General features: G+C 43.4%; 1 protein-coding gene across 2 annotated transcripts in view; it reads right to left on the reverse strand.

Annotated features, from left to right (window-relative positions):
• Positions 1-4,707: 4,707 nt before the first annotated feature.
• Positions 4,708-19,138, reverse strand: part of fam107b (family with sequence similarity 107 member B) — a 28,335-nt gene continuing 13,904 nt past the window's right edge. The window contains exons 1-4 of one of the 2 annotated variants that reach the window (XM_080761060.1): positions 14,023-14,180; positions 12,125-12,296; positions 6,911-7,067; positions 4,708-6,308 (exon numbers count right to left, since the gene is read on the reverse strand). In XM_080761060.1, the coding sequence (XP_080617186.1) occupies positions 6,189-6,308; positions 6,911-7,067; positions 12,125-12,296; positions 14,023-14,062 (489 nt within the window). In that variant the 5' untranslated portion in view covers positions 14,063-14,180 and the 3' untranslated portion in view covers positions 4,708-6,188. Of the gene's footprint in view, positions 6,309-6,910; positions 7,068-12,124; positions 12,297-14,022; positions 14,181-19,138 lie in introns of those variants that run through there. The other variant, XM_080761061.1, reaches the window with a different exon arrangement.

Raw genomic sequence — 19,138 nt, forward strand, 5'->3', positions numbered from 1 at the left:
AGCCTATTCTAAAATCCCAGGTTGATATAATACACAATCCTCTGTGATCAGCAACTCACCAGAACATCTCACATGAAAAACGTTTGGATTGTCATAAGCTGTGTGATGCTAACGCGCTAACACCGTTAGCATGGTGTGTCTTAAAAAACGGGCAATCAAGACACGCAAGGTTAGGTTACATGAGTTTATAAAGTTACATCGTGTGTTTTTGTGGTAAACAACTGACGTTAGGTCTGCGCACACTGTACGCTGCTATGGCAACCTGTCATCAAATGCTGCTAACGTTGTGTTCACCACTGTTAGCATGTGCTATCATCAAGCCAAAGCTGAGACAGATATGAAAGTACTACTGGCCAAAATGTCATAGAAAGCACAACACCTAATTTCGGAATGTTATTGTGACCTATTGAGCACAAACAGACCATGATTTGCTTGCTGGACCTATAATTATTTTATTTGCATTAAAATCCTCTGTGATCACCAACTCACCAGAACATCTCACATTAAAAACGTTTGGATTGTCATAAGCTGTGTGATGCTAACGCGCTAACACCGTTAGCATGGTCTGTCTTGGTCAAATAAAAAACGGGCAATCAAGACACGCAAGGTTACATGAGTTTATAATGTTACATTGTGTGTTTCTGTGGTAAACAACTGACGTTAGGTCTGCGCACACTGTACGCTGCTATGGCAACCTGTCATCAAATGCTGCTAACGTTGTGTTCACCACTGTTAGCATGTGTGCTATCAAGCCAAAGCTGAGATAGATATGCAACTACTACTGGGGAAAATGTCATACAAAGCCCAACACCTAATTTCGGAATGTTATTGTGACCTATTGAGCACAAACAGACCATCATGATTTGCTTGCTGGACCTATAATTAATTTATTTGCATTAAATGTCCACTCGCCCATCAAAAACGGACAGAACAGAGCTGGTGACGTATGAGGCAGGGTGTTGCCAGGTTTGCGAATTGTAAGCGAGTTGTAGTGTATGTAAGTAGCGTGGTTTAAAGGGCTTGTTTGTGGGCTGGTTGGGCTTGTTTCTGACCGTGTTGGGGCAGCAGTGATTCCGTGTTCCGTGTAGGAATGTTTCATAAAAGTAATATTTGCAGAGTAAATAAGACACTTGAACGGCAAAAAAATAGGCTATATCAGTGCGGGGAGCGTGCCGAATTTATTTTGCATATAGAGATGTGTGGTAAAAGTGTGGTTCGGTCGGAGATAGAGCACAAAGAATGAGTATGGGTACCACTTCTCACTTGTATATATGATAGAATACACAAACTCACCATTCAACAAAACCATGTGCACCCCCCCCCCCCCCTTTTTTTCCCCTTCTTTATTTATATGATGATTTCCTGTTTTGTTTTTTGTTTTTGTTTTTGTGTAGGCTATATAGGCCTATATGTCTTTATTAGACTTAAAAAGTTCTGATGAATTGAAATGGTGGACCCTGGCCTTTTGTAAATTTACAGTCTAGTGTCAGTTAGTGCTTCGATCATGGTTTGTCCACAAAGTAACAGTTTTTGTTTGATTTTGATTGATTGATTGATTGATTGATTGATTGATTGATTGATTGATTTATTAACAGTTTGCAGAATTACAGTACATTTCAAGCACAAACTCAATACAAAGACTGTTAACTGTGAGTGGACGACCCAATTAAGCATTAGGCCTACTTGTTTACAAGAGGGTCCACCATGTTCAATTCATCAAAACATTTAGAGACGTACAAATAGACACTTCCATATAGTCAAAGAACAGAACAGGAATTCATCATAATTGAAGCAATTAAGGGAAAAGAAACAATGAGGGGAGGTTCAGATTTTACGGGGGCCAGAATTGCAGCCGTCCGTAGGTGCCTTTTGAGAGAGGTTTTGAAGGAGTCAAGGGATTCACATAATCAAGGGATTCACACTTAATGACTGTTGGTAGGGCGTTCCACATTTTGGTGGCATAGGAGCGAAAATAATTTAGTCCCTTGTTTGTGCCGAATCTGGGTTGTACATGGTTTGTTGCACTTCCTCTGGTGTTGTGGGTGTGGACTTCGTTAACATTAAGGAAGTATTTAGACAGGTGTGCTTTCGTTTGAAATGTACCCATTCTACATAGCCTACTGTGAAATAAAAAATTCAATCAATCACAAAATCAAATCCATGGCGCTGCCTGCTGTTGTTCTTGTTCCCATTGTACCTGTTCTGTTCTGTTCTTTAACTACATAGAAGTGTCTATTTGTTTGTCTCTAAATGTTTTGATGAATTGAACAATGTGGACCCTGTTGTAAACAAGTGTAAGGCTTAATTGGGTCGTCCACTCACAGTTAACAGTCTTTGTATTGAGTTTGTGCTTGAAATGTACTGTAATTCTGCAAACTGTTAATAAAGATTTCAATCAATCAATCAATACCTACCCATCACGTTTACAGTCAACAAGTAGAGCCGTCTCTGTCGCCCCCTTGTGTGTATCTTTGGGCAGCCACTGTAATTGCCTTCAGAGAAGGAAAATGAGAATGAATGATGTTGGAAGTTTTTTTTTGCCCTTCCTCCTGTTTATTCAGGCGGAAGGGCTATACATTTGTTTGTTGTATATAGAGCAAATAATATAATAGAGAAAACAGCAAATAGTTTACAAAACCGCTCTCAAAGAGCACAGGTGGACAGCTGCAATTCAACACCGTCACTGGCCCCTGTAAATTAAGTCTGAGTTCAATTAAAGTTATATAATCTGGTATGCTATTGATTGTTCAGCTATGCACATAGATTGTTGTCTCGCAGGCACACAAAGCACAGCAGTGTACACTGCCCAGGGTAACGCATTACAGTTCTTTACTCATTCATCTGTTGTCCAGTTCATGTTTATTCGAGAGATGACTCAGTCATGTTAGATGAGTCAGTCTCTCTTTAAACTTCCATAACAAGATGATTCACTATATTCACTATTGCAGTGGTTTTCAACCTATTTCATATCAAGGCCCAATTTATTCGGCATTTGAGCCACAGACCACCATTTGATGAGAATTAGCCTCTCAGACCCAAAACGAAAGAATATTTTGTTATTGTTAGATACGATTTTGTCCATGCTGTATTGATGTTGGTACCATGAGGAGAGAACAGGCAAACGTTGATTAAAATAACAATTCTTCTACATTCTCAAATTGTGTAGTCTTAAGTAATGCAGAGTTTAACAATAATTTAACACTTGAGTGTCAAATTAAACCAAATGCCATTTGGTTTCATTTTACACTCCATTGTTACCAACCTTCCATCATTTAGCTGGGGACCACCTGGAACCCCCTCAAGGACCACTGGTTGAAAACCACTGCACTGTTGGAATGGGTCAAAGGCAGTACTGCAGGCCCAGGTCACATTTATGAATGAATCGTGACGTAGGACGTGACATAGAGGTACCACAAGAACAGTGCGAGGGGTACTACGATAGGAGCCAACCAATCATTATAAACGCTCGAGGGGTACCGTACTACGATAGAAGCCAACCAATCATATCAACACTCGAGGGGTACTACGATAGAAGCCAACCAATCATATCAACACTCGAGGGGTACTACGATAGAAGCCAACCAATCATATCAACATAATTGCGGAAATGGTGGAAATGGAAATTGCGGAAATGCGGAAATGGAAATTGCGGAAATGGTAATTGCGGAAATGGTGGAAATGGAAATTGAGGAAATTGCGGAAATGGAAATTGCGGAAATGGTAATTGCGGAAATTGCTCTTCAGTTATAGCTATCTATTTTCAGGTAGATTGTTTTATTTTACTCAGTCAGCCATATCACTACTCATTTTTATTCATGAAAAAGGTCATAGCTGGGTAATCTATTTTCAGGCAAATTGTGTTTATTGTATTTTATTTTACTCAGCCATAACAATTTATTTTCTGTTAACCAACTTGCTGGCTGGCAGGCAGGCAGACAGCTACTCATAGACAGGCAGACAGACAGACAGCTACTCATGGAGAATTGGACAGGCAGGCAGTCAAACAGCTACTCATAGACAGGCAGACAGACAGCTACTCATGGAGAATTGGACAGGCAGGCAGACAGCTACTCATGGACAATTGGACAGGCAGGAAGGCAGACAGCTACTCATAGACAGACAGACAGCTACTCATGGACAATTGGACAGGCAGGAAGGCAGACAGCTACTCATAGACAGACAGACAGCTACTCATAGACAATTGGGCAGGCAGGCAGACAGCTACTCATGGACAATTGGACAGGCAGGAAGGCAGACAGCTACTCATAGACAGGCAGACAGACAGCTACTCATGGACAATTAGGCAGGCAGGCAGACAGCTACTCAGACAGGCAGACAGACAGCTACTCATGGACAATTGGACAGGCAGGCAGGCAGACAGACAGCTACTCATAGACAGGCAGGCAGACAGCTACTCATAGACAGGCAGACAGTAAGACAGCTACTCATTGACAGACAGACAAATAACTACTCATGGACAGACAGACAGACAGGCAGGCAGGCAGGCAGGCAGGCAGGCAGGCAGGCAGGCAGGCAGGCAGGCAAAGAGTTAATGTCGTAATTTTATCTACTGGCCCCTGGCCCCTTGCCATTTTTGTAATGTGGCCCACAGGTAAATCTATTTGAGTATCCCCGCTCTAGATATATCATAGCTCTATGGTGGGAATAATGTTTACAGGGTAATGAACATAAGACAGAAATAATGAATAGAACATGTTAAAATATTTATTTCAAATAAAAGGTTGAAGGGGAGAGGGACAAAAATAATATACTTGTTCCCATGAGAATAACGATAGATCAGTGCTTGTAAACATACAGACTAGAACATTAGGCCCATCACATTCATTCATGTGATCTTAAACTCCACTTGGATATCAAGAACAATATGATTAGAGTTAGTTCTTAAAGTTGTGATAGCTCAACATAGTGATTGTTTTGCAGTCCGCAATGGGCATTCATCAACCACTGAATTACTGCTCCAGAAGGATTCTGTCTGTATGTCCTGGCGCCATTACAAAACAATGATAACCATAGTGGAGTCACGAAGATTAAGGAAGTTTATCAGCACGGTTTGGGTGACATTTCAAGGGCCACACAATGATACTTTTTTTTCCTCCATCATAGTACTGTACACACTTTCAAGAATGCTTTTTGACATCTATCAAATCTTTTGTTCATTAAAGCACACAAAAACTGATAGAAAAACTGAAACTATAATCTCACAGATCCGAAGGAAAGAAAATTAAATTATTTATTTAGTAACACTTTTATTTGTTTAAAAAACAAACAGAATATATAAAGAAAAGAACACGCCTTGGAATTCTAATATTGCTCAAACTTTCAGAAGAAATGGCATGTTTTGAATTTAAAAAATAATAATACAAAAGACCCTTAAGTGTGGAATACACTACACCCCAATCCACCCCACCCCTCCCCCTTTGTCCTGGCTTCACAAACTAAGCATAAAACAAGCTGGAACAACCAAACATGTTCTCCCTATAGCTGGGCTAAAACCTATGAACATAAATAACAAAAACAAAAAAAAGCACAGTAATTTGGCTTTTACAATACACAGCTTTGAGAGTCCATCCAGTGTCCACTTTTTCTTCCTCGATTATGAAGATGAAGAAAACAACAACGACATAAACAACATCAACAACTACAAACAGAAAATGACCGCCTTCTGTGGAGAGGGGGAGAGAGAGAGAGAGAGTGGAGCGGTGAGAGGAAACTCAGTCCATTGTTTGTGTTTGCTTGCATCTCTGTCGCACCTCAGCGGAAGCCTGTTTTCACCGTCGTCACGGCAGCAATGTACCAACATAAAGGTGTCCGTGTTTATGTCCGTCCTCTGGGGCTAGAGGCGCCGTGTGGCAATGGAATTAGGTGCAAGAAGGGGTAGGTGGGGGGAGGAGTGCTGGTAGTCCAAGGTAGGTAGGGTGGGGGTCTTTAGTCTGTAAACTTTCAAACCTCGCTTGTGGGAAGAAAAGTCGGGCCAGGGGGGAAAAAGAACCAGGAATTCCATCTCACTCACTCTCACACACACGCACACACACACACACAAACGCTCGTACACATGCAGCTCCTGGCGCCTCCGTGACCACGAACACTACTCTCACACGCAGCTGGACCCAAACAACACCCCCTGGGGCCTCTAGGTGGTTCGACCCAAACAACACCCCCTGGGGCCTCTAGGTGGTTCGCTCCTCACCATCCGCCTCCTGCTTCGTCCTCCGCAGGTTGCTTTTCATCTTGATGAACTCGGGGGTGTTCTCCTGCTCCTCCTCGTTCTTCTGTTGCTCCAGCTCCAACTAGGAAGAACACGGACATGAGGGTCATTCACTGGTTTTCAAACAGTGGTCCGGGGACCACCAGTGGTCCTTGAGGAGGTTCCAGGTGGTCCCCCAGCTAAATGGACAATTTGTAACCAAATAGAATAGAATATAGATCTTTAACTCTTGAGAGCATGAAATGAAACCAAATGGACCCGTACGGGTCCATTTGGTTTTATTTGACATGCTCTAGTTAGTCTAGTATGTGCCTGTGCTATTAACTCATAAAAAAAACCCTCCTCTGGTGAAAAGATGGAATTTGCACGATGGCAGGCTCTTAGTCAAATCTGGTCACAAATGTTGGTCCGTGGCTCAAGTGCTGAATAAATAATGGGCCTTGACATGAAAAGGGTTGAAAACCACTGGGTTAATTCACAGGCAGATGTTTGTGTTTATAAATGTTCAACTGACCGGCCTACATAGGAACGCTCTCTCTTTGTGCAGAGGTGAACATTGCTCCTAATGTGCTCATTCTTTATGTTTTGTTTAGAATGTGTTGTTCTGTGTTGCAGTGTAACAAAGTCAAATTCCAGTGCATTTTGTTGTAATGAAGTAAATTCAGTTTCCTGAATCACATTCACCTGCTCTAGTTTCTGTTGTCGCTTCATGAGCTCGACCTCCAGGTCGCTCCTCTTCTTGTGGGCCTCATGCTCCTCTTTCTGGGCCTTGAGAATCTGCTCCCTCTTCCTCTTCTCCAGAACCTTCTGAAGCTCTGGCTTGTTCTGGGCAGCCAGACCCCTGGGAGAAGAAACGAGCAGCGAGAGAGCACGTTACTATAATATACAACAACTTAAGTAAACTAAATCAATAAATAAAATAAAAAACACATAAGAGGCATGCCCTGATATGCCCTCCTGACATGGAGATCTGAAACCACGGTTCTGAATGAAAACGTCAATCGTAGTTTAATGTTGACTTTTCACATCCCAGATTAGTCCAGATTTGTCTGTCTAATCTGTGGTATAGGCACTAGTAGGTTTTATGTGATGATGCAGGGATCATGTATTTTTCTTCTGTAAATACAAACATTTGTAGGTATAAGGACCATATCCACTTCATGAAATCTCATTGAGCCAAGAATAACATCTGTTACATGGACACTGCCATGGTTTAGAAATGCATCGCAAAAGAGAGGATTCTTTTTTTTGTAGTGAAACTGAACTAAGGAGGACAGGGTCCTTTCTGTACAGTACGGGGATTTCTTAGATGAGCTGAAACGTAACGAAGGAGGTGGATGCTGAGGATTACCCCATAGAGTAATAGAGAAGAGGCAGAAAGCAGAAAAAGATGCTTATATGTGGGAGAAGAAGGTTGAAGCGAGAGAAAGAGAGAGAGAGAGAGACATGCATCCATCTTCAAAAAACAATGGAAACAAATATCAAAGTCTCAGATTAGGGAGGAACAGTAACGCACACATAAAGAACCCTAGGCCAATGACCCAGTGTCCATGCTACTCTACACAGAGAGCAGCATGAAACTGATTACTCAACTAATTCAAAGAAAACTAGGTTTATTGATTTACTGTCATCATGACAAGGCACTCATGGACTGAGAATGAAGTAGACGGAAACATACTGCAGCTAGTTTGAGCTCAGCACAACAGCGTCTTGGTTTAATAAAAAAAGAATATATCACACCCGCGTGAACTGAGCGGTGCACACTGCTCAACAACACAGCTGGCTGGCTTGCAGACGTTTGTACTCAGACATACAGACATATAGACATACACACAAGGCCAGTCATTGGTAGCGGTTTGGCACCGCTCAAAAAAGTTACATAACCCTCCTCATTGTTCCAATAACAAATAGGTGGGAGTTCATTTTCCACCAGGGTGGTCCCTGCTGTAGTTAAACATGTCCTGGTTTTCAGTGACATGGAGGGAGGGGTCCTACGAAAACACTTAGCTGGTGCGTCGGCAGGGTAATTAATGTGATTAAGTCAGAGGGAGGAGGTCAAGGTTACTCTCTCATGGCAATAACATCCTCCACTGTGACAAGAAGAGATGCTGCTCTGCTTCTCTCCCTCTCTCTGGGATGTTACATAAGCATTAGACCCCTGACCCCTCCCACTCAAGAGACCCTCTGGCACTCTAGGAAGTTACCTAATACCTAATGTGTATATTATATGCTCAGTCCGAGGACTTTCATAAGTGCCTACTACCCCCCGACTTGTAAAACTGATGTCATGCTTTTCCAGTTTTCCTGTGTGGATATGTGGAATGTAATGTGTACTTTGATGTGTGTGTCAGTCTGCTGTGTGTATTGGTCGGAGTGTGCTCGACTCGTGCGTCGTGTATATGCATAGGAGGGGGTCATAACATCGTAGGTAACTAAGGGGGAGGGAGAGACGGACACAGACCGACCCACAGCTGGAGATGGTTTTTTAATCCTGCTTACATAACTTATTTTTCCCCCCTCCCCATCCATCCATCCAGCCGCCCCGCGATCCCCACCGAATACTGGAGAACTCGGGTCGCCGACTCTTCTTCATCTTTGCCGAGATTTCTTCCCCTTTCGCCGACTCTTCGTCACTTTCCGGTCCGAGTTCTGTCTGAGAACTCGGACGGAAAGTGACGAAGAGTCGGCGAAACGGGAAGAAATCTCGGCACTGGAGCGCGCATCTAGCTACTGCATGATGATCATGCACGCTGATCAGACAGCAGATCAATAAAAGCATGCAAAAGCATTCAGCTTTCACAAGTGTGCCCATATAGAGAAGGAAAATAATTAAGAATTCGGTGGCATTTCTTTCACATTGCAAAAGAGCAATTTTTGCTCTTTGTCCTTATAGATAGAAATGATATTCCCATTCGTCTTTGTGTCTGCCCGTGTAACGCACCAGCGAGTGTGAGGGGTTGGGGAACGGATGCAAAGTACATATGAAACTAACGTTAGCTCCCATGCTAGCTAGTAGCTTCCCTCGTCAACACAACAACACCACAGATCGGGTGGAAGCTGCTGATATCACGTTGCTTGTGCCCGTGGATGGGAAATAAGATTTAAAAGGCTATGGAAGCGTGGATGAAAGGCAAAGCACAGATGTGTGCAAAGTTTTGTCGGATCTGCCTGTGCATTCCGTCTGCTGCAGTGCGTGTGTGTTCTGTCAACTTCTGTGTTACTCTTGTGAGTCTGTCACTGGCTGGCTGAATGCATAGTTAAAGAGCGTCACTCATAAGCATGCGCCCTTCCTGCGCTGGAAGATCTACAAGTTATCTACCCGCCGCATTGCACGGCACGTTGGGCTTGTACATCTGTGTTTCTCCCGCAGTTTAGTTGAATTATATCGATTCACAACTTTATTTGCCCCTTCACTTCAGCAGCACAGAGACGCCTGTATGATAGACTCACGGAGCTGCATGGCCAGACTTTTTTCACTGATCACATAACGCGGGCAACTCTCGCACAATAACTATAGCGCCGTTATGGAATGGGGAAATGTAAAGCGTTAGGTTACTGCAAATAGTAGTTACGTTATGTAACGTAATCCAGTAACCCCAGTTTGAAATGCATATCATCAGTGAGTGTTAATTTAACTTTGCTTGCTTGCAATATGTGGCAACCCTGGTTTGGGTTTGTTTTGGTTGTGTTGCTTTAGCATCGTTAGCACAGTAGCTGGCAGTAGCTAACATTCAGAAACTTGCAGCTGCTGAAAGTGCCCCGAAACGTGGAGAATATTCGGCAGAATCTGAAGAAGAGTCGTCGCGCGGCGAATCTTCTTAAGAGTCTGCCGAATATTCTCCACGGTTTGCCGACTTGTCTTGAGAAGTCGGCAAAAAGGGTAAATCCGCCGAGTGTTCTTGTTACCTCCCCGCTCCGCTCCGCCCCCCCAACCCCCCCCCCCCCCCATCTCTCTCTCATATATCGCCGTGACTAATCCACCATGAGGCGAAGCATCCATTGTGTTGCATTACAGCGCAGAGAGCCCAGTCATAACAACATTTACCCCTATTAAACCCACTAGGGGCCGATCTATAGGCCCCCTACTGCACTGGTTCCCAATTATTTTAGCCTGTGACCCAAAAGAGAGATTAGACGTTTGCCCGGGATCTAATCTTTATATTTTCACTACTTCTGAAATATGTTTTCTAATTTATGGAATTTCTTTCATTTGTTTTGTTTATTTATTCATTCAAATTACTGGGAAAATAAATCATAAAATGTTGATTTTAATTCATGAAAATTCTAGCTTTTTTTTGGGAATCTTTATTGAAAACGTTTTTAAGAAATAATAATTAAAAACAAAATGTAGGAAACAAAGACTAAAGGGACCCATGAAAATGTGTCTGCGACCCACAAATGGGTCCCGACCCAGTGTTTGGGAACCAGTGCCCTACTGGGAGCCAACCCATAGCACCCCACCCCGTTGTGCAGTTCAATGACATTGCTGCATCTCTTTGGGACAACGCGAATGCAATGAAGGGCATTCCTTTCTCTGCCTCGGCTAAAATACAGTACAGCGTATACTCCCTCTGCTTCGCCTCTGCACTGAGCATATTGTTGTGGTTTCTCTTTTTCATCATAATGCACCTCCGTCTCTGACCCGTGTAAGGCTGAAGCATCCCGTCTGTGATGTAACAGCTGATATGTGCATGCGTGTGTGTGTGCAAACATGCGCAAGACTGTGCATTTATGAATGTTATTTATAGCTCAGACTACAGAGCCGCAGGCAAATGCCCATAAGAACACACACACACACACACACACACACACACACACACACACACACACACACACACACACACACACACACACACACACACACACAGGTTATGAATGTTAAATGTTCCAGTTTTAATATTGTGCATTCAGACTTGGGTTGGATCAAAATTTCTTTAAGCGGTTTGTGACGCAGTAATATACTGAAGGTTTTATATAATACCTCTTATTAAAGTTTCATTGCAGAGCTTTACATAACACTGATGCATCCCCCCCTTGGGGTTGGAGGGACCAACGTCTACAGGCTGGATAACAGCATGTCCAGAAATAACGGTAGACGGTAGTCTAAAATCATCACAGTGGTTTTCAACCATTTTTTAAATCATTTGAGCCACGGACCACCATTTGGTGACATTTAGCCTCTCAGACACAAAACTAAAGAATATTTTGTTATCAAGATTTTGTCCACAATTCCATGCTGTATTGATACCATTAGAAGAGATAACAGGCAAAACGTTGATCAAAATAACAATCCTTCTACATTCTCTAATTGTGTAGACTTAAGTAATGCAGATGTTTAACAATAATTAAACTTTTGAGAGCGTAAAATGAAATGTTACGCTCTCAAGAGATCTATAAGGGTCCATTTGGTTACCAACTCTCCATCATTTAGCTGGGGACCACCTGGAACCTCCCCAAGGACCACTGGTTGAAAACCACTGGACTAGAATGAATCAGGAATACCAAAACGGTCGCCCCCAAACAGTCACCACAAAATCCTAAAAGTAAAGTACAAGAATACAAGAACCAGCGTGTTTTTGGGCCTTCCGGTTACCTGAACCAGTAGTATTAGCTATAAAACCTTGTAAATCGAGAGAGAGAGAAAGAGAGAGAGAGAGAGACAGACAATGAGAGGCATGAGCCAAACTCCAATACTCTCGGCCACTCGCTCACTCACAGTCTCACACTCGGTCACTCCAGCATGGAGTGCTATGGTAAAAAGGGTGACCTGCTGAAATGTGAGACCATTACAACATAACACCGCCATGCTGGAGTGATTGAGTGTGAGTGAGCGAGTGGCAGAGATTTGGGGTTATTGGAATTTGGCTAAAGGAGTCACTGGTGTTCCCGAGTTCTGACCTCTTCTGGTTCATGAGTAACTCTCGGTGGAGGTCCTGATGATTGCGGGAGGTCTTGACCGGGTTGATCAGCTTCTTGGGTTTGATGAGTTCATCACAGTCTCCCTCCAGGTAGTCTGGCTCCGCCATGACACTCCTCCCCCGTGACAGAGATAGACCAGGTTCACACGGATCTGCATGCACAGGAAAGAGTTTCATTCCAACACTGTCGTTACAAAAACATAAGCTCATAAAGCAGTCTCAGTTTCACCTATGTGAAGTCATTTTAAAACATAATTTAATTTACTCAACTTTTAAAGTAAAAGCAGCAAAGTCAAATGTTCACCACAGATAGCATTTGTCCAAACAAAAGTGCACACCAACAGGTTTATGTAAAGGGGAATTGCTTTGTGTGTGCAAAAAATGTAAGTCAGTATAGCGAGGCAATTTTACTTGAATCAGTAACAGATATTTGGTTGATAAAACAGTTTCAACTGTGGAGACTCGAGGGTCTGCCAGGAAAAAGCCACCGGCGCCCACCGTTTAAGTCTCAGACATTTTGTCTGCTTAACTGATTTATATACAAAGGCATATGTTTCCCAGACAGCTATTATTTCCGCTTAAAGCACAAGTCAAAAAGTTACAGCTAGGTATGCGTATGTAGCCACTAGCCAGGGCTCAGATGTTTTTGCTCGGCTGTATATCAATGAGGTAATCAATGTTGGAATTATGTAATTGTTCCACACCGCAAGGGGAACATTTCATCCTCCTGTCTAATGCTGGCCGATATGAACAAAATTAACCCATTAAGACCTGAGGACCCGATTCTACAAATGTCTCCTAAATCAGTTTTCTGAAAACCCTATGTTTCCATGTCAGTGGTGCTCAAACATTTTCATGTCAAGGACCCCAAATATATGCATTTGGCCGCCGGACCCCATCTGAATATATGTTGTTCCTGGGACCCCCAAGAAGCAAAGATTTGAGTTAAAACCCTCGCCACGAAAGCATTTATATTCAAAGATTTGTGCCACATTTATACAGTATATAAGCTCATTTATACATAAGCTCACAAAGCCAGTGAGCTTGTAGATTGTCTATTAGCAATTCCAGAACATTAAGTGAAAGTATCAAATAGGGCTTAAGTGATGAAAATCACAGAAGGACATCTCAGGATACTATTAATTCCAGACAATATCTAGTCTCATTCATATCACAACATCAATATAATATCTAATATGCCCAGCTCTACTCCTGCCAGATGATGCGAAATCCATATATTACAGCCAAAAAATGAAATCAGTCCCTCCATTTAATAGCATGTATCAAAGCCAGCACTTTCCCTAGTTGCATAGATGCCTGAGCACTGCAAACATTATAAAGCCCATAAATAACTGAATGTCTGACGTCTTAAATTAACTACAAAGTACATGCAATAAAACCTTTTATTGCAACTTCAAACACAACTTAGTTATTACATTTTATGATACGGTCGGCCACAACTACAAGAGAAATAGGCTATTGTTCTTCAAAAAGAAAAGCATTTACCTGTGCATCGTACTTGATTGAACGGTATAGCCTATTCATGTACCTTACAATCCAAACTGTATTTGTGTAAGCACGTCTAATCGCTTGTCACATCACAACATTGTACATTCACCTCTGTTCTCCAGACATGTTTTGCTGATGAACAATGCAGACCATCTTGCAAAGAGCACATAATAACCTCATGGTTCCACTTCCAATCTAAAAGAGCACATAACCTCATGGTTCCACTCCAAATCTAAATAAGCCTTTTTTTATCTGTGTCAATGTCCAGCCTTAAAAAACAAAACAAAACATGTCTTTTGTACACTCAAATGCACAGTGAAGATGAATTGCAATCACACACTTGCCAATAGCAACTTCTGTTCAACTCACCCTGCAGATGAAAGACGGGGTATCTGAACATAGTCGCCATCTCTGCTTCTATGCACGCGTTTGTCCAATTTTAGGAGAATGATTTGGTGAACAGAGTGAGAAAACGGCTTCTTTTTAAGTGCACCGGCTGCAGTTTGAATGAGTCCTGCACATCAGCCTCCTGCTGAGGTTTGAGAACAGTCTGCCCTGAGCGAGCTTTATTATGGACCACAGCACAGCCCACTCACATAACACGCCCCTCCCTTCTCCCCCTTCCTATGCATTCACCACTCTGGAGCAACACCTAGGCTTAAAGTGTGCCTCTCTCCAGATTCCACAATATATAGTATCAAGGACAGGCTTCAGACGTGTCTCCTCAGGAGACTTGGTTCAGATCTGAACCCATTTGTTTTGGTGTTAGGAACCTGTTGTGACCGCATGCCATTGCTGACATTGACCCCAGGCAGGGATCATCCACATGATAGGCATATGCTCTAACCACTACACTTGGGCAGCCCCACAGTGTGTGTGTGTGTGTGTATATATATATATATATATATATATATATACACACACACACACACACACACACACACTGTACACACACACGCCTCCCGTTTAATAATTTATGAACTCATTGTCACAAACTTGTCTTTGCACGTGTAGTAGACAACATCCCAGAGACCTGCTATGGATCAATTCAAAACAAACAACTCTGTAATGGTCCTTGGGTGCCACTAGAGGGTGACATTCACACACACCACAGAAGTCAAACTATGCCAGTTACATAACAAAGACCCCACCAGATAAACATGGGGTTTTGGCTGCACATAACATAGAACAAAGAACAGTGGCACAAAATGTCCCCCAAAAAAAAGCATCACGGAATATACTGAAAGACGCACATTATCATCACAATTCCCAATGTATTATAATGCTGCAGCAGCTATGAACCCACTGTAGCACATTCATGGCAGGCAATTACTGGAGTAACCGAGGATATTGCCTACTGGGTAAATTGACATATGCTGTTTTGTAGATACAGTATGTGTGAGTGTGAGAGAGCGAGAGGAGGGGAGGTCAGTGGCACGGCTTGTGATGTAGAGAAAGAGGAGGCTGTTTCTTTTGGCTAGAGTCTGTGTGTGTGTGTGTGTGTGTGTGTGTGTGTGTGTGTGTGTGTGTGTGTGTGTGTGTGTGTGTGTGCACACGCGGCCGTCTGTGGGCGAGCGTTATGTGTAAGAGAGAGAGAGCACACGTGCTGGGTGCTTTGGGTACATCAAAGGAGTCCTGTGTTGGTGCTAGTGGCGGGGGGTGGAGGAACTATAACAGTCTTGACGGTGTTGTGAAAGTGTCCGTTAGCTTAACACATCTGCTGCCACTTCCTGTATGCCCCGAGGGAGATGGGAAGTGACATAGGGAGTTCAAACAGCCCCTGCATGCTGCAACCCTCAAATTGAAGCCCAGTTAAAAATCCGGCCTTTTCATCGCTCAGTCGCGCCCATATAATTTGGTTTTCCAATTCTGTCGCAGCTGGGAGCAGTGCAGACGAATGCGTGTCAAGAGGGAGGATGTACAGTACATTAGTACACACTGGTCAGTCACTGGTCATTCAAAACCCAAACACCTTCCTGTTTGTAGATGGGGTGCAGATCTTGCCTTCACAGGAAATACACAGCGGAAACGTAGGTATTTTGTTCTAGCACGTCTTTGTGCAGAGCCATCTGTACAGTCAGTGATGGTGCAAATCGTGCTTTTTATCTTTACCACTGTGTGTGTGTGTGTGTGTGTGTGTGTGTGTGTGTGTGTTTGTTCGTTCCGTGCGTGTTATGGAACACCGTGTTTGGGACAACACTGTCTGCTGTTCCAGGAATCTCCATTAAAATGGTTTGTTTATTGGTTTTGGAAGCACACCCCTCTCAGGAGTGCACGTGTGCACACACTGCACACGCCACACGCCACACGCCGCACGCACGCACGCACACTTAATGAGCATCCATAAGAGCGAGGACTCCGCCAGCCTCCAGGGAAACAGACGCGGCATTGACAACTCTCTCTAAATGTCTGAGCTGCTGAGCATCACTTCTGTTAAGCAAGCAGAGCCAGGTGAAAAGGCAGGAGAGAGACTCGGGCTCATGGGTCAACTCAACAGAGAAAGATTAAAAAGTGAGGAAGGCACTTGCATGGAGGGCCCTGAATGGCATGGCCAGTGTATGGAACTCCAACCTCCCCCGACAAATCAAACTCAGCTTCTTCTACGCGACGGTAGAATCTATTAACCTATGTGGCAGTGAATGCTGGACCCTGAAGCAAACTCTGCAGAGGGCTCTAAACGGGTGCTACACCAGAATGTTACGTGTAGTGCATGCTCAACATCAGCAAGAGTACACATGTTACCAACGAGAATCTTTATGCCGGAATATTCAGGGTGAGCGACAAAATAGCAGCCAGGAGAATGAAATTCACAGGACACTGCCAGTGCCAAAGACACCAAGAGCTCCCAGCCAGCAAACTGGTGCTGTGGGAACCAACACATGGGCACCACCCCGGTCATGAGGACCTCTCATACTAACATATGTGGATGTACTCAAGAAAGATGCAGGAGCGCAAAGCACCAATGAGCTGGCCGGATGTATAGAGAACCGGGATGACTGGAAGTGACGATGGAAGGCTCGTCTGAGGATGACCTAGAGAGAGAGAGGTGATAAAAGTGATCCAAAGGATATACGCTTAACGCATAACGTAGTCTAAAAACTCACCTCTTCAGACTCTACGTTAGCCCGTAGCACTTGCACTAGCCTCGACGACCTTACAGGCGTAGGCAAAGGCTAAGCTTATGTAACTTAGATAGCATATTATGTAGACATAGGATTCTAGTATACTCATATAGTTATAGGGCCTTAGCTTGCTTATGATACCATGTGTTGTTCTTGCTTACTACAAAGTCGCTCTGGATTAAGAGCATCTGCTAAATGCATAATATTGGATCTGTAAGCTCACATCGCTTCACGGATCGTGTTGCAAGCCTATGTTTATTTCATTGTACAACATAAGCGTACGATGAAGTATAAATAGCCGATTCCATTCTGTTACCATAGCCCTCCATATCTGTAGTCTAGCCCCACTCTGGCTGTGTACTAACTTGCAGACAATTAATTGTCTTAGCACACGCTCGGATTCATGTTTGATATGGTCCCAAACATGGTACTTCATCTCATTTTGAGCAGAACAAAATCACACCCGTGAGAAGTGAGGGGCGCTAATATATTAAAGTCTAACTCATGTTGCTATGATTAGGTGATGTAATGGTGATGTAATGGGAGGCCTGTGGAGGCTAGCAACTGAAGCAAACAAAAAGGCTCCAATAATATATTTGTTATATTTTTTAATCAAATCTCGCGTTTCTCATGGATGGCCCAGATGGAAATAATAGCTTTCCTTGAGATATCTCGTGGATGGCTTGGATTGGGTTAGGATAGGAGGATCCTCTGTGTACGCCATTCTCACTGTCGTTCTCAGGATCCATCTGACCTTTATGTGACCAGGAGGAGCTGGAGCTCACATCCTGTTGGGTGTCATACACGTCGACAGCTAGTTTTATGGTCATGGGACTAACCAAACGTCAGAGAAAATAAGCAAACTGTCACACATGGCACTGGAGGAAAACAGACCATCTATTACAAATCAGCGGACGACCAGACCAATGTCAACATGTCAATGGCAATTTTGTTATTGAAAGGGTCTTCTTTGTACTTTTCATTTAAACCTTGTGTTTTCCTGGGTAACCTCTCTAAAATGTATAAATGTAGAGTCCTATGTTTTAATATTGCCTATGGCACATATTGCATGAAATCTAACATGCCATTCACCCATCTATGTATATGCGGATGTGTGTGTGTGTGTGTGTGTGTGTGTGTGTGTGTGTGTGTGTGAGAGAGTCACTTTGTATGTGTGTTTAACTGTTTTTATGGCATAGTGGACAGCATGTGATAGGACGTGTGTGTGTGGTTACTGATCAAACACTTGTTTGTGGCAGAGAGGGTGTGTGTGTCAGAGAGAGAGCGAGCATATCCTTGTTGTAGGTTGCATTAGAGCTAATTGAATTATGGCCTTGGCAGGGCTCGGTATACCCACACTACACTGCATTGTTGCATCAGCAATACTTGCTGTCTTGCTCTGTCCAGCTACAGTGTGACGTAAAATAATAGGCTGCGCTCACGTGCGCAAGCACGCAAACACACGCACACACGTTTTAAGTCTTTTCAAAACCAACGCTTCACTGTGACACCAATTGCAAAGTCTGAAATACACACAACACACACACACCCTTAACATTTCCTCTCAACTGTCATTTTTCCACTGTCACCATAGATAGAGTCACATAGATAGTCAAAACAGGAAATACTGTAATACCAACTTATTGACACACTATGACACTACTATCTCTCATTTCCGTTGCATGTTTTCAAGAATTCGTTTGCCGAACCGTCCAAAAGGCACGTAATTTGCAGGTACTATCCAGGAAAGTAGGGGTCATCAAATAAAAAGTAGCAGTAAACAACATAGTACACACACAGGAGAAAGGGGACAAGACTAGAGAGGGAGACAAGAGAAGAATGATAAAGGTCTGCACTGAAAGAAGAGTGAGTAGAGTGAGAAAGGCTGAGGAATGGGCCAGATCAGAGGAGAAATGACGAAACATTGCCAACTACAGTTAGAGTTGTTCAGCTTCAGCATCCCTTTTTTGGAAAATAAAGAAAAGAGCGCGAAAGATGGAAAGAGAGGAGGAGGTAGAGAACAGCTGGTGGCCTGCTCCAGCATCTGACCCATGCGCGCACACACACACACACACACACACACACACACACACACACACACACACACACACACACACACACACACACACACACACACACACACACACACACACACACACACACACACACACACACACACACACACACACACACACACACACACACACACACACACACACACACACACACACACACACACACACACACGCACACACACACGCACACACACACACGGGGGGGGGGGGGGGCTGGTCATAGCCGGTCAACCATCATTGGCTCCAACGACATCTGTCACTAGTGAGCCAGCCAGGATCACAGCCGTC

The sequence above is a fragment of the Protomyctophum bolini genome, assembly GCF_963924005.1.
Source record: "Protomyctophum bolini genome assembly, chromosome: 4".
Lineage (NCBI taxonomy): Eukaryota > Metazoa > Chordata > Actinopteri > Myctophiformes > Myctophidae > Protomyctophum > Protomyctophum bolini.